Source organism: Centroberyx gerrardi, chromosome 5 (assembly GCF_048128805.1).
Source record: "Centroberyx gerrardi isolate f3 chromosome 5, fCenGer3.hap1.cur.20231027, whole genome shotgun sequence".
Classification (NCBI taxonomy): domain Eukaryota; kingdom Metazoa; phylum Chordata; class Actinopteri; order Beryciformes; family Berycidae; genus Centroberyx; species Centroberyx gerrardi.
This window is the reverse complement of record NC_136001.1, coordinates 6028021-6042267: the sequence shown is the minus strand read 5'-3', so window position 1 is coordinate 6042267 and position 14247 is coordinate 6028021. Positions and strand designations below refer to the sequence as shown.

The window sequence follows — 14247 nt, the reverse complement described above, 5'->3', positions numbered from 1 at the left end:
GTATATCACCAATTATAGTATATGTGTGTTTGGATACTTTGCAACCATTGAATCTTCAATTCAATTTGCTTGAGGTAGAAGGAATTCTCTCTTTTTGAATTGTACCCACCAAGAAAAGTAAAGTGCTTGTCGTCACAAATGGAACATATCACAAAACCATTAAATTTGTTCTTCAGTATCAGAGTTCCACCATTTGGAACTATGTGAAAACCAAATATCATCACCCCACTGAAATATCCCGAAGGATGTTAATGGAATGTGACTCTTGTATAAAACTAAATCAGTTAAACCCTTTAGCATATAAGAACAATAAGTATGCATGGTAACTATTTCTATGAGCACAGGCAGAGCCATCTAACAGGGCTCTATTAGTTTAGCCACATCTAGTTGCCTCAGCGCACTGAAATTTGCATGCACATACTCAGCTAATCAGGATGAGCCCACTCAAGCTGATGGCCTATATCCTCCCCCGATAAAAGGAGAGCGTACCTCTCTACATCCACTTCAGCGACTCATGGAGCAGCAGGGTGACTTGTTAGAGGGCTCTGCCTGTGATCATAGAACTAGAGTTACCATGCGTAACTATTGTTCTATTTTACACAGACGTCACCCTCTATTGGCTTGCAGGGGAAGGCTGATTACTCCAGCCACTGCTGCAACACTAAGATGTCGACAACATGCCACATCACAGACCTGACTGACTGCAATTGTGCAAACAAGTAGGCTATACCAGTCATGGTCAATCTCTCTTACACACTAGAGTCTAGTGTGACGTTTGTTCCCTTACCACTGTCTAGTGACAGTGGTAAGGGAACAAACATCATGCCATGCCCCTGTTTGGCATGTGGGTCTACAGCATGACCAGCCCCTGACACTTCCAACAGATAAAATCCAACCTAAATGGATAGCAAAGATAACGGAGAAGGAAGGAAGATACTGAGCCTATATAAGCCCTTGTCTGCTAAAGCGGAAACGCATAGGGGCAAGGAATTCATCTCACACATGCATATGGCTGTCTAAAATTACAATATAACACATATAATACACATGTGCAAAACGGGAGCACCTACTAAACAAAATCATTTTTTACTTACTTAAAAGATATGTCTGGATCTCACATTGCTATCTGCAGCTTACCAAGACCTTTGCTTTGTTTTGCCTAAATGAAATAAGCCTCTATTAGTCTAAATGTGAGACACTCTCATTGACTCCCAGCCAAAACAGCAGCAGTCTAGTCTGCCTAACAGTGAGAAGTGAGAACTATCGCTTCACCTGGATAGACACTAAAGTTAATTTCCTACTTGGAAATTTCACTAAAATGTGACAGTAGTGACAACATTTTCAAAGAGCCCATAGGTTAATCTGGTGTCCTGATCAGCTGAAGTGACGTAGCCTACAAGATCTCCAATCACTGTCTAAAGCAGGTTTCCACAACACAATTAAATGTGTTTGGACTTTCAGTCTAAAAAAAGAGTTGCAGGAAAAGCCCCATCCAGGGGCAGATGGTGGTAGAGGAAAAGGTTAGTTGCAGGAATGTGGAATTAGGACTATTTTTGATTCCTGTCCAGTAACTATTTACATTGCAGTCTACCGCCTGTGACATCAGACCCTAGACTATATAAATGAATGGACAGGGGCAGCTTTAATAATACATCTTCGCTCTGCTGAGGAGAGCAGCAGAGGAGGAGAAGAGGGAAGACGGACTGAAAAAGAGAAAGAGCGCAAAGAGCTGGCAAAGATGGACCAAAGAGAAACCATGCTGGTTGGCTCCTTGCTATTGTGCATCGTCACTCAGGTGAGACCTAACTTATACGTTTCCAATTGTAATTTTTTCTGATTTGATCACCAGCCAATGTGCTTATATCATATTAGGATGTAAAATGATAGGCTATATCATTATCCACAAATTTGGTCATTAAATCAATTCTCTATCAGTAATAAAGCCACTTCAACGCAGTATCATAGAAAAGGGCAGTGTGGTTGTGACAGAATCCAAGTTCTCTGTTCTCATAGTAAAGTGGGAAGCTGTGGTCCGAGCTGGGATCTGGATGTTCTGTAAATATGTGATATGGCTGAAATGTGAATGGCTGCTTTTTGTACTTATCACAAGGATTCTGAGGTTGGGCTGTTCCTGCTGCCTTTTATAACAAGGTAAATTATGACTACTGCAGCAGACTAAGTGTCTGAGGCACAGGACTTTGAGTCTGGTGTTACAAAGCAAAGGCCATGAGGTTAAATTAACGCTGCTTTATGAGTTTCGATGAATGGAAAAAGCATGGGTCTAGAACAGATGTGATCACACAACAAGATGATTTGGGAACGGCCATCAGCACAAGGTTGGAGATCATTTTATTTCACCTGCAGCCCCCCTTTGGACCTCAAAGGGAATTTGACATGCCATCAACTGATATGCTAGTGCGATGATGATCATAACATTAGCTACAGCCAGAAAGTAGGGGGTGAAAGTCCTTCACAATGGCTTTACATGTGTTTTTTTTCTGGGACCTGATTATCACACTAAAACTAGTCCAAGATCATGTGTTGTTTGCTTTGGTTTCGCCTCGTTCTTCTTGTCCTTGTCGAAGAAACAACAGGCTTGAAGTGCTGCGGCCTGATCAACATTCAGAATGGAAAACTCCATTGTGTTTGAAGGAGGAAGCTCACTGCGCTCTTGAATAAACAACTGCACTCTAAAGTATTGTACAACTGCGGTCACTTTCACAGCTGCCGTCACGTTACTATCGAAATACAGTGCTGGTCAAAACAAACACTGATCAAAACACTACGTATTTGTTAATCTAATACTTGCATTTTTTATTTTAGTTGCTCTATTTGTACTCTACAAACATTTTTTTCTCAGATGATCCCTTAACAACATACACTACTGTACAGTATGTTTTTTTAGTGAAACATGGTCTATAATAATCTGTGCATAAATCATGTGTTCAGGATGTAGAATACATTCTCTCTTCCTCTGCGTATGAGACTTCCTTGTACTGAAACCTCAAGTCGTTCTCATCTTCTCTCATCATGCCTGTTGTTACAAGGTAACCAGCAAATTAAGGTCAAGGGCACAAGGTTTAGAGCTAACTACTGTAGCATTCATCACAGGCATGTTTACATATTTACTCATTTAAAACTTCATTAACATTTACTAACTTTATTAAGAAGAACTTAGGGACAGATTTTAAGAAAACCATTTTTTTTAAGAATCTGTTTTTGTTTTTGTTTTTTGTAAGAAGCTGTTGGTAGAGCTGCATATCCATATATCCATATGAATGACCAAAATGTCAGATGAATCCTAATATTTCCAAGGTCATGTAGTGGTCTTATTCTTTTTCTCCCCCATCTTTCTTGTCATTCTCCATTATATATCATCTGATAAAGCAAATATCGAACAAAGCCTAAAGAGTTTCTGAAAAACAAGGTTGTACTGTTGCAAGGGGAAAATGTCCAGAGACAGAAACTAAACTAGATACAAACAGGAAAAGTACATTTCCCATTGGACATACAGCAGTTTGCTCGCAGTCAATCTCAGGCATTGGCACTTGATTGCATTCTTGTAGCATGTGCACTGTAGTCTATATCCTTTGTCTAAATCAAGTGTTTTGTGTGAAACCACTTTCCTGTCGTGTGAGAACACCTTCACCTTGTTGAAACTCAACGTGGTTTTAGAATGCACCCTCTTCCTGTCTGCTCCTCTCAAGATTTTGGAGCATGCAAGTTAATTGAGGTCATATTGTCAAAACAAATCCCCTCCAGTAACCCAAGCATGTGTACAGCAGACAACTCAGACAGCAAGGTTCCAGTACAGCAGTGAGGGATGGAAAGAGCACCAAAACACCTTACTGAGGTAGAGGTACTGGTACTTTGCTGCAATTTTACTTTAGTAGAAGAAAAATTACTGGTGTAAAAACCCACTTAAGTAAAAGTAAAAAATGTAGTAAATTACTGAGTTACTGTTAAAAAACAGATATGATCTTTCCAATGCAATGTAAAAAGGACGAGAGGACAGACAGTTCAATATGTGATAGGCCTATTGCATGATTTTATGCACTATGTTAAGCATTTTAAATATAAGATTCTATAATTCATGTTATTACTAAAATGAAAATGCCCATCCATTACTCATGTTACTAACTTGATATTTCTATTGTTATCTATCTACCTAACTAGCTAGCAAGGCTAGTGACCTAGCAACAACCAGGCTAACAAACCTATAATACTGTAGCTGTATGGATGTTAACTAAGCAACTATGATGGATAAATTTGAGCATTTAATGTTACAGTTATTTAACGTAATGTTTCCTCCAGTTTGAGTAGGTTTGACACAAATTGAATTAACTATTGGCCAATTTCTGATGCAATGCATATAGAGACGCCAAAATTTGTTCTCTGTCATGGATGTGATTTTAACTGTAGTGAAGTACAATACTTCAGTCACAATGAAAAGGCATTTTGAGAGCAAGGAGGTTTTATAGTATCTTTAATGTGATGTATTTCCTGTTGAAACAGGATATTGGGGCGGGACATAACACAAGGAGGGATCATTCATATGTGTAAACCACTAGGATATCAGTTAGGGAGAGAAAGGCAGGTTTATTTGATGGGAGGGACGGGACTGTTCAAAAATCTGTGATGTTTTTATTTGGTGGAATTTTTATGTACACCTAACTGGTGCACGATGAGGTCACCACATCCCGATTTGGCCCCTAAACACTCGGCCTGGACATTACCAAGTGAGCCAAATGAAGCGAGGGCGAGTGGCTGTTCAGCCCTCTGACGCTCCCTCGAAAACGAGGCAATTAAAGTGCTGGCTTTAAAAGCGAGGGCAGTCCCAGCAGGCATTGCAATACCAATATGAACTCCCACAGAGCATGGCAGAAGGAGCCAACTTCCTGCAAATGTATTCAAACAGCTCTAAATGAAGTGGCTATATTCAAATTAGCGCAATATTTAATGATAAGAAATAATGTCAATTACAACAGGCTACTTTAACATGGATAGAAATTGAGCTATTTTCATTAGACTGTCTGACATGAAATTGTAGGTGAAAGGTTTAGGTCCCACGGGGGGGGGGGGGGGGGGGGGAGTCAGAGCCAAGAGGGGAGGAAGAGCTAGTCAGAAAGAGTTTCAACAGCATTGTTTCAGCAACATGAAGTGAAACTGTTCCGTGGTTGTTGTTTTTTTAAAAGGAGCACAGACCGTTTTAATTTCTCAAAAACGTACAAATACACAGAAAGCTGCTCATTTACATCAACAAGAGCAGCTGTTATTTGTTACTCCCACTTACTTGACGGCAGTGCGTGTTATTTTTACCTGTGCTACTGCCGTTCATCCTGCCTGTCTGTGAGCTAGGTGTGGTGCCAGCTGTGCACCGGGCCTTGCCGCTGCTCGCCCGCCGCGCCGCGCTGCCCCGCTGGCGTGCCTCTGCTCCTGGACGGCTGCCGGTGCTGCCAGGTGTGCGCCAGGCAGGAGGGCGAGGCCTGCACCGAGCGGCTGCCCTGCGACACCCAGAGAGGCCTGCAGTGTGACTACAGCGCCAGCTACCCCGGAGGTCCTGGAGAGTGCGTTGGTGGGTACAGAATGGGGTTTTGGTTTTTGAAGGCTGATACCAGTATAGCTCATTCTGGATCGAAGCTGCAAAGAGCTGATATTTGTGTCAATATCCAGTAGACAAACAGGAGACAACCAGTATAGTATTGATCAACTGTACAATAAATATGTAATTAATCAAACCTAGAGCGAACCCTAGTACAGACACCTATGTAGTTTTAAATGCATTTAAAAAGTTGTCAGTAATTTGACATATTACTCATTGACTCATACAATTCCTGACTACACTGTACCAAAGAAAATAGCTACTGTATTTACAGTAGCAGTTGCGTGGAATAGATTTAGTGTTGCTCACTGGTTATCTGTCCACACATGCCTCACATGCCGTATTTGTCTGCACATGCCTCGTCCTGGACTTGGCACACCAGTAGTACTCGCCTTGTCTCTTTCACCCACTTCACAGTAGAAACCTTTTCCCTCCTCTTCCCGCCGCTCTTCCTCCCTTTCCTGTGAGCAGGTCAGAACGAACTGGGTTGTGAATGGAACGGCTTGAGGCTGGAGGAGGGCCAGACATTTCAGCCTTCCTGTGCCCAGCTGTGCCACTGTCTGGGCGGCGGGGTGACCTGCGTGCCCCTGTGCACCGATGACCTCCAGATGCCCACTGCCAACTGTCCCAACCCTCAGCTAGCGCGCCTACCAGGGCGCTGCTGTAAGGAGTGGGTCTGTGATGGCCTGGACAACAGTATCTACCCAGATCCCCCAGCAGGTAATGGCTAAATGCCATGCATAGAGGAATACATGAATACATGACACATACCATTTCAATACATGAGACTGTGATGAACAGGGCGGTCAGTCCGCTCCGTTCAGTAGCTTTTCATTTTTTTAAAAGTAGCTTGTCTCCTCCCTCGCTGTTTGAAAGAAGCGCTCTCCCCCTCCCATTCCTGAAAAAAATCTCGTAATGGCGGAATCCATGAAGCGAGTGAGTAAACTTGTTAAACTAGTAAACTTGCTACCTGCCTCTTCACTTGTCATATGGGACATGTAACCTTCAGCGGGAGAAAGATCTGGCAAAGTGAGACTGTTAACCGGCGAGACTTTTCAGCAGGTACGTTTAGCTTAGCTATTAGCATTTATCCTTCATTTGTCCTTCGTAGGCCTCCGTAGTGCAGTGGCTTTGTTGTGCTTTATTTACAAGTGTGTTGCGGTTTCTATCACCCTCTAGTGGTCAGAAAAATCGCTTATTGCAGCTTTAAAGAGGTGGGCTTGTAGCTGGAAGGTTGCCGGTTCAAATCCCTGGATTGATTGAGGAAAGTGAATTAGTACATGCAAAGAGACTCCCGCACACCATCTTTACTTGCAACTAAAACATTTTATTGAAAAATTGCAACGTTTCGGTTCTGAGACCTTAGGCAAAAAACTGCCTGCCTTTTTTTTGCCTGACAAAGGTCTCAGAACCGAATCATTGCCAAGTCCTCTCCTAGGCACCTGTCTCCATAGGAACCTAGTTTTCTGAAATTAATGAGTAACATTGCCCCCTCCCTCAACAACTACAGTCAAAGTGCCCTTGAGCAAGGCACTGAACCCCAGCTGCTCCGGTGGAGAAGACTGTGGTTGCACTGGGCAGCTCTCAGTGTGAATGTGGGTGTTGCTGGAGAAGAGCATGGAGCTCAGTCGTCTTTGGATAAATAAAGGTTCAAAAATGATTAGCTTGTAATGATTTTCTATCAGTCTTTACCAATGAGTCAATCAGTAACGATGGAGTCAAAAGGGAGAGTTAACAGGACTATTTTGAACACTGTGGAGAGATTTATTGCATGTTTGCCAGGATAAAACTACTTGAGCAAAACGCAGGAGAATTTGGATGATTTTCAGCTATTTCCTGTGAGGCGCAAAACGCTGCTGTTAAATCAAAGTCAGCACAGCGGTGTTTGGACGCCAGCAGCCCCACAGTCAAATAACAGAATGGTTTAGGGTCGTTTTGGGGTCGTGAAGACACAGGTGGACTTCTCAAAACAGAAGGGGCGTCAGGATCAAACAAAACACTGCGCTATTCTAACCACAGTGACCTCACCTCAGCAGCAGTTTACAACATTTCAGCCTGTGCATATAGGTTCTGGACTTTCTGATACGTAACCTTTGATCGAAGCCGTCCAGTCCAAACACACACAACTTTCAGCTGGATGCGTACGTCAAATATTTTCCCCATTGGTGTTCCTTTCCAGGGGAGAGAATGGAGAGGGCGCGTCAGGACTATGGGGGCGGGCTGTCGGGCCAGTCTGCCGGCCTGATCTCCAACTGCATCGAGCGGACCACGGACTGGAGCCCCTGTTCCCGCAGCTGTGGCCCAGGTGTCTCCACCCGCAGCTCAAACAAGAACTGGGCTTGCCGCCCGCAGACCCAGACCAGACTGTGCCAGGTCAGACCGTGCCAGGCTCCGCCCCTGGTGCCCCGCAGGCTGCAACTGGTCAGTGGACAGATGCTTTTAAAGGAAAAATCAACACTTAAACACTGTTAAAAAAGACGCCTATTGGTGGTGTGCCATGAACTGGCCAAACGTAGACAATGTGACGTCACCTTGAGATATTTCCAGCAGCTACTATGGAGTTTGATAGCAGAAAATGTTTCAGCGTTTCAGCGAAACATCAATGGTAAACATCAGGTTTTAGAATCAAAGAGAAAGGGCTTCTTTCTAGAGCCGCCATTTTGCACCGACGTTCAAGAAATCCATTGCAGAAGAGTCCATATGGCCACCTTTGATTGTAAGCAATAAGTTCACGCCCCTTCTGAAAGGCATTCTGGGAAACGTATGAAATCACTAACTGCAGTCGAAGTAGACAAGGGAAGTTGAGGGAAAAGTGGGTACACCAGCAAAGTAAATTACAACACTTAAGCACAAAATAACTTAATAATTAACTAAGATTGATGATATATAACAATGTAAGAGTATCTGTGGGTGGAGTTTTCTTTTAAGGTACTTACTACATACTACTAAGGTAGTTCAACAAGGGGAAGATTTGGCCCATCCTAAAGGTAGGTGGAGTTAGTGTCAGTGGGCGGATGACAGACTGCAGGAGTTGGCCTTGATCAAATAGTGAAAGTAGGACAAAGAAGTGCTGTATGGTCGATGGTATCTTTATGTGGCAAGATGTGCAATCTAGCACACCCATTTCAAAGTTCATAATTCAAAGTTAATAATTCAATGTTATAATCAAGGGCAGACTCTGCACATCATTTGTCACCAAACCTTCCAAGCCTGCTTATATGGACTAGGTTTCTGGGGACAAAGTGGACCAATAACTGATGACTGACCAGATATTATTATTTGGTCAGTGTGATGAATTATTAGACGTAGGTCACCAATCTATCAGCTGGTCCTGAATGCTTCCTGATGTGTTTTTTATTTTATTTTAGAATTCCAAATAGATTCCTGGCTTCTTTTTTTTTGGCTTGATCTTTGTGCTGCTTTGTAATGATAAAACTGGAAGATCAAATTTGTAGGCCTACTTACTTTGGCTTTTACCAATACACAGGATTTGATGTTACAATCCTTTGTGCCCAATTCAGAAGTCAAAAGAATGATGCCACACGTGGTGACTATAGAGGACATCAGGCTACACCGTCATAAATCTACAGAACCATCAGACAGGCAGCAACATTCACTAGCCACCTCATCTGCCACACTTTACCACCCCAACTTACTCCATGGCTGTAATCCACTGTGCATTTCAGGGGTCAGGGGCGTGCGAGAGCAGCTACAGTTCATTGCTCTCCATTCGTCTTGAACACCAGGGCTGCTGGAGCGCCAGGGCCTACCGCCCCAGGTTCTGCGGCCTGGCCTGTCCGGAGGGCCGCTGCTGCAGCCCCTACCGCACCCGGACGGTGCCGATGGCTTTCCTCTGCCCCCAAGGCAGGCTCACTCAGCAGCAGGTCATGGTGATCGAGTCCTGCTCCTGCAGCGCCTCCAATTGTCCCCAGGCCCCGGCAGCCTGGAGGGCCCTGCCCTGGCTGTAAGGTGTGGGTCCAGGTACGAGACGGATGGGCAGGTCCCGTCAGCGTGGAACACGGATGATAAAAATGACCAAACGTTGCGCACACAGTCATGTGGCAGCGCAGAAAGTAGGCCCAGTGTTTCAAAAACATTATTATCATTATTAAGAGGAGATATGTTGTTTGTTTAGCCAAGGAAACACTGCTTAACTGTTTTTCAATTAAATGGACTTTATTATAGCGATAACAATGTTTTTAAGTTGCACATGTCAGATTTGAATAGGCCCATACCATATAATGGCATTGGCTAACTACATTTTATATGGTAATGTATATTCCACCTTGTTGTAGTGAGCTATTACACAATCTGTTTGACAAGGAGGTGTGTGTATGTGTGTATGTGTGTGTGTGTGTGTGTGTGTGTGTGTGTGTGTGTGTGTGTGTGAGTGTGTATACAACTGATGCAAAGGCTGATAATCGATATAGGCCCCAAGGAAGTCATCTTTATTCCGTTATCTGACAGTAATGAGTCTGACTTTGTAACAAAATTACACAAATAGCTTTAATTCAATTAAAAAAAAACAATTTGTACAGCGGTCTGCATGTTTGTATTCAGTGTCGGGCATGAATTCTGTGCACGCTAAAATATTTTTCAGCCATACATTTTTAGTTGTGCTTTGTTAGTATGTATTTTGTTCATTTGCCCCTTTTTTGCCCTACATTTCCAAGCATATATCAACACGTTTGCATGTGCATCACACTAAATCCGTCAAAGTTAGGAAGTGGGCGGACGTTTTCTTGCTTTCACATTCGGGCATGTACAGTTGCACAGCTTGTTTTCATAAGGCACAGGCACGGCCACTGTCTCGGTGTGTGGAGGAGATAATGTTTGATAAAGTCCGGGCCGGTGGCTGATATTTTCCCGTCGTGAAGAGCTCAGTCTGGATAAAGCGGAGTGAAAACCGGGGAAATGTCTGAGCATTCCGGACGCGCAGCCAACCTGTCCTCCTGCGAGAGGATCAACCTGCCCTTTACGCACACCTTCCTACCCGCCGTGTTCGTCGTCGTGTTCGTCGTCGGGACCTTCTCCAACTTCTGGGGCTTGAGGAGCGTGTGCACGGGCTGGACGAAGATCGGCAACATCAACATCTTCATGCTGAACCTGGGGGTGGCGGACCTGCTGTACCTGTTCACCCTGCCGTTCCTGGTGGCCTATTACGCGCAGAACAGCAAGTGGGTCTTCGGGCAGACCTTCTGCAAGGTGACCCGCTTCTGCTTCAACCTCAACCTGTACGGCAGCATCGGTTTCCTCACCTGCATCAGCATCTACAGGTACCTGGGCATCGTGCACCCCATGAGGGTGATGGGCAAAATCACCAGCGGACACTCCGTGGCTATAAGCGCGCTGGTGTGGCTTCTGGTGCTCATTCAGATCCTGCCCGATATGTTCTTTGACAAGTCTCATCCAAATTCATCGCACGCCTGTTTCGACACCACTTCGGACGAGTTGATCAGAAGTTACCTGCCGTACAGCATCGGCTGGACCATCACCGGGTTCGCCATACCCTTGCTTATCATTTTGGTGTGTTACGGACACGTTATAGTGGTCCTTGCCACAAAAGCCAACGTCAACCCCCTGCTGAAACAGCGGTGCTTGAAGCTGGTCGTCATCCTGGTGCTGCTATTCTCCATCTGCTTCATCCCCTACCACGTGTTTCGAAATCTCAACTTAAAGACGAGGATTTTGAAGCAGGATGGGACTTGCCACGCCAGCTTCGACGACATCTACATAGCCCACCAGATCGGCCGAGGCCTGGCTTGTCTGAACAGCGCCATTAACCCGCTGATTTATTTAGTGGGGAATGATGATTTCCTCATGAGGTTTCATCATTTCAGTAAACGGGCCCGGATGTCTGTGGCCGGCTGGACGGGCGCTGTCCTGTACCGCAAGCCGACCGAGGCAGATGCGGAGTCACCGACGGAGAGTCCGGCCAACTTCCACCAGCTCAACTGACAAGGAAGCAACAGACAACACCAAGCACTTGCATCAGAACTTTTCTAAATAGACTAATATTGTGGGGCAAAGTGGAGCAATGACTGATGACTGACAATATATTATTATCTGATGAAGGTCATCAAGCTATCAGCTGAGAAGGAGTGTTCCAGATGCATTTCTTGGGATGTTTGTTTGATCTCTGCCCTCCATTATAATTATGAAAGCAAAACAAATCAAGTGCCATATCTTGCCCTTCCCAGCTGATGTCCATGGTATTGTACCACAAACTGATGTTAATATTTTGCACTTTCTGTATTCTCGCTGATTATTATTGTCATTGTAAGCTTCAAAGCTGATATCATGTCATTAACTACCTATACAGTGCAGCCCCCTTTTGGGAAAAGTAAAATGCAACATATTGTGGTTATGCATTGCCAGGGACTTTTTTTGTATAATGATTTGTGATGTATTGCACTATATTTGCACTGTAAAGAATATGATATATTTTGCAATGGCTTTGTTATATCTGTGGATTATATAATAGAGGCTCAATGTTCTGAGGACTTTGAAAGAGGCACTTCTCTCTGGTCTTGTTATCTGGAGGAGAGCAGCATTCCATCCTCCTAGTAGTGTTTTGAATTAGTGAGAGAACTGCAGCATCCTTAACAAGAGCTGGGATTCAAACTCATGTACATATTGACTATGGAAAGGTTGAAAAACACACAAATCTCAACTACCAGGGCAGCAGAAGTGTACTCAGTATTTGAAGTGACAAAAAAAAGTGGTCAAAATGTAATAAATGCTGCTGGGCCATAAAAGAAAAGGATTTTACCTGTTCATATTCCATAATCTAAGACAGGTCACTCTGGCATTATGTTGGGAGATGAGAGCTCAACCAGAAATAAGCGCAATGGTTAGGAATCACAAATGATTTCTGACTTGTTGTAAATAAAAGCTTGTCTTTTTTTTTTCCAAACACTGAGATAAGTTTGTGTTGACCAAGTGTTAAAAAGGAAGGAGTGCCACGACTGAGCATGACGTTCTACTCTGATATAAATAACTTATGCTTAACTGATGAAAGCAAAGTGCAGCTGCAAGAATCAACTATACTGTTGTGATTATTGTGCAGCTCTGTCCGACATACAATAAGATATGCTCGTCCTCATGCCATTATCAGATCTTAGGCTATATTTTCAAAATGTATGTAGAAAGCCGGGGGGGGTGGGGGGGTGGGGGGGGAATACAAAATGATCTAAAATCTGGATGAAATGTCCAAAAATGAAGCTGCAGGTCTGCAGAGAGGAAAGTTGAATTCTTCTGTTGATATTTCTCTCTCCTCTGCTAACTTCACAGGCCGCTGACAGAATTCCTCTGGACGCTGCCGCTGGTATTTATGCCAGTCTCTCTAAACAATTTATGTAGTGCTTGTCCAGTGTTCTAGCGTTCATTTACAATTTATTGCACTTTTCCCATTTCCTGAGTCGAGGCTCGCAGGAATTGATTCCATGGCCGACAGTTCTAGGATATTTCTTTGTCAACCGCAGCAGTATTCTGCCATCTTTTGAAATCCAGGTCTCTCCAAACATTCGGTGAAATTTGGTAACAAGTTCAACGAATGTCAAAGACACACACAGCTTTCAGGAAAGGGTGGGCTGACCACAAACATGCAAATTTATCAGCATGGCCTGAGCTGAACTAAGTTGAAAACTAATTTACTTGCAAGTATTCAAGAAGAGCCTTTTGAATGGCATTTTGTAACAGCCCATTTAAAACATTGCAACTTTACGGACTGTTAGGGAGAGAAAGTAATCGGTTATGGCCAAATCCTAAATCTTCCTGATCATGGAAATTCCACACACCTAGCCAGTCCCGGAGGTGATGGAAAGTGAAAGTTAATGCCTGATTTCTTGTCAAAACGCATCTTTACTGGAAAATACCTGACATCATCTCCTGTAACCTCTGAACAGATTTCCTCAAAACTCAAACAATAGCGGAGCACAGCATCCTGTCCTTCGCAATACTACTAAATGAAAAATGAAACAAGATTGGAAGGTGGGGCGTTGGGCCTGCAGCTGATCAGGGCAAGAGTTCAGTTAATGACCCTCTTGAACCCTCGGCTTGCTCTGTCATTGTGACCAATGTGCCATTTCCAGGCTTGTTAGGATTAATGAGTCATTATAGCAAGGCTTCCTCTGGCTTGCAAATCAGATCAGGATTGTGCTATAAACAGGAAAATCTAACACAATAAGGATTTACTGCGGGGCTGCAGGAGAGTCCAGTGTTCCCTTTGCCCATAGGTGTCACCTGGTTGGACTTCAGGCGGGGGCAGCAATTTCATGCCTTTTGCATTAATGGGTCATATTTTGTGCATAAACCTTTGAGTCAGCACACTATGCTGTAAGCAACACTGCTAATATCCTGCAGCGCTTCAAATCTTTCCTGCTAAAGGGAACTTGGGCAAAATCTCAGCATCATCGGTCCTTCGTGGTTGCAACATCAATTCACGTACATCCTGTAAAGTTGCCTATTGCGACATTAATGAAGTTGTTCTCACACCCTCTTGGATGTCGTCCACGTTCTGATGTAATCATGACTTAACTATACCGAGGCATGTCACACACAAATGTCCATGTTGTTCAATAGACCTCAAAGCTGAAGGTAGACATTACGGAGCTCCTCCTGCCTTGTGTGTCAGTGGGTTCCCT

At 43.8% G+C, this 14247-nt stretch overlaps 2 protein-coding genes across 3 annotated transcripts; both read left to right on the top strand.

Moving 5' to 3' along the window:
* Positions 1 to 1724: 1724 nt before the first annotated feature.
* On the top strand, positions 1725 to 10234 carry LOC139914475 (CCN family member 2-like). 2 transcript variants are annotated; one of them, XM_071902801.2, is made up of 5 exons: positions 1725 to 1795; positions 5359 to 5575; positions 6074 to 6322; positions 7782 to 8023; positions 9289 to 10234. In XM_071902801.2, exons 1-5 carry the CDS (start codon positions 1739 to 1741, stop codon positions 9568 to 9570), a joined length of 1047 nt encoding a protein of 348 aa, XP_071758902.2. In that variant the 5' UTR covers positions 1725 to 1738; the 3' UTR covers positions 9571 to 10234. The 2 variants fall into 2 exon arrangements, with proteins under 2 accessions (XP_071758902.2, XP_071758903.2); XM_071902802.2 differs by lacking the exon at positions 1725 to 1795 and adding an exon at positions 3792 to 3853.
* A 175-nt stretch (positions 10235 to 10409) lies between these two features.
* Positions 10410 to 12518, top strand: LOC139914476 (P2Y purinoceptor 1-like). Its single transcript, XM_071902803.2, has one exon. It carries the CDS (start codon positions 10517 to 10519, stop codon positions 11558 to 11560), a length of 1044 nt encoding a protein of 347 aa, XP_071758904.2. The 5' UTR covers positions 10410 to 10516; the 3' UTR covers positions 11561 to 12518.
* The last annotated feature ends 1729 nt before the right edge of the window (positions 12519 to 14247 follow it).

Coding starts and splice junctions, on each gene's coding strand:
- LOC139914475 (XM_071902801.2), top strand. CDS start 1,739: ATGGACCAAAGAGAAACCATGCTGGTTGGCTCCTTGCTATTGTGCATC. Junction 6,323..7,781: donor CTACCCAGATCCCCCAGCAG/GTAATGGCTAAA, acceptor GTTCCTTTCCAG/GGGAGAGAATGGAGAGGGCG. Junction 8,024..9,288: donor TGCCCCGCAGGCTGCAACTG/GTCAGTGGACAG, acceptor TGTGCATTTCAG/GGGTCAGGGGCGTGCGAGAG.
- LOC139914476 (XM_071902803.2), top strand. CDS start 10,517: ATGTCTGAGCATTCCGGACGCGCAGCCAACCTGTCCTCCTGCGAGAGG.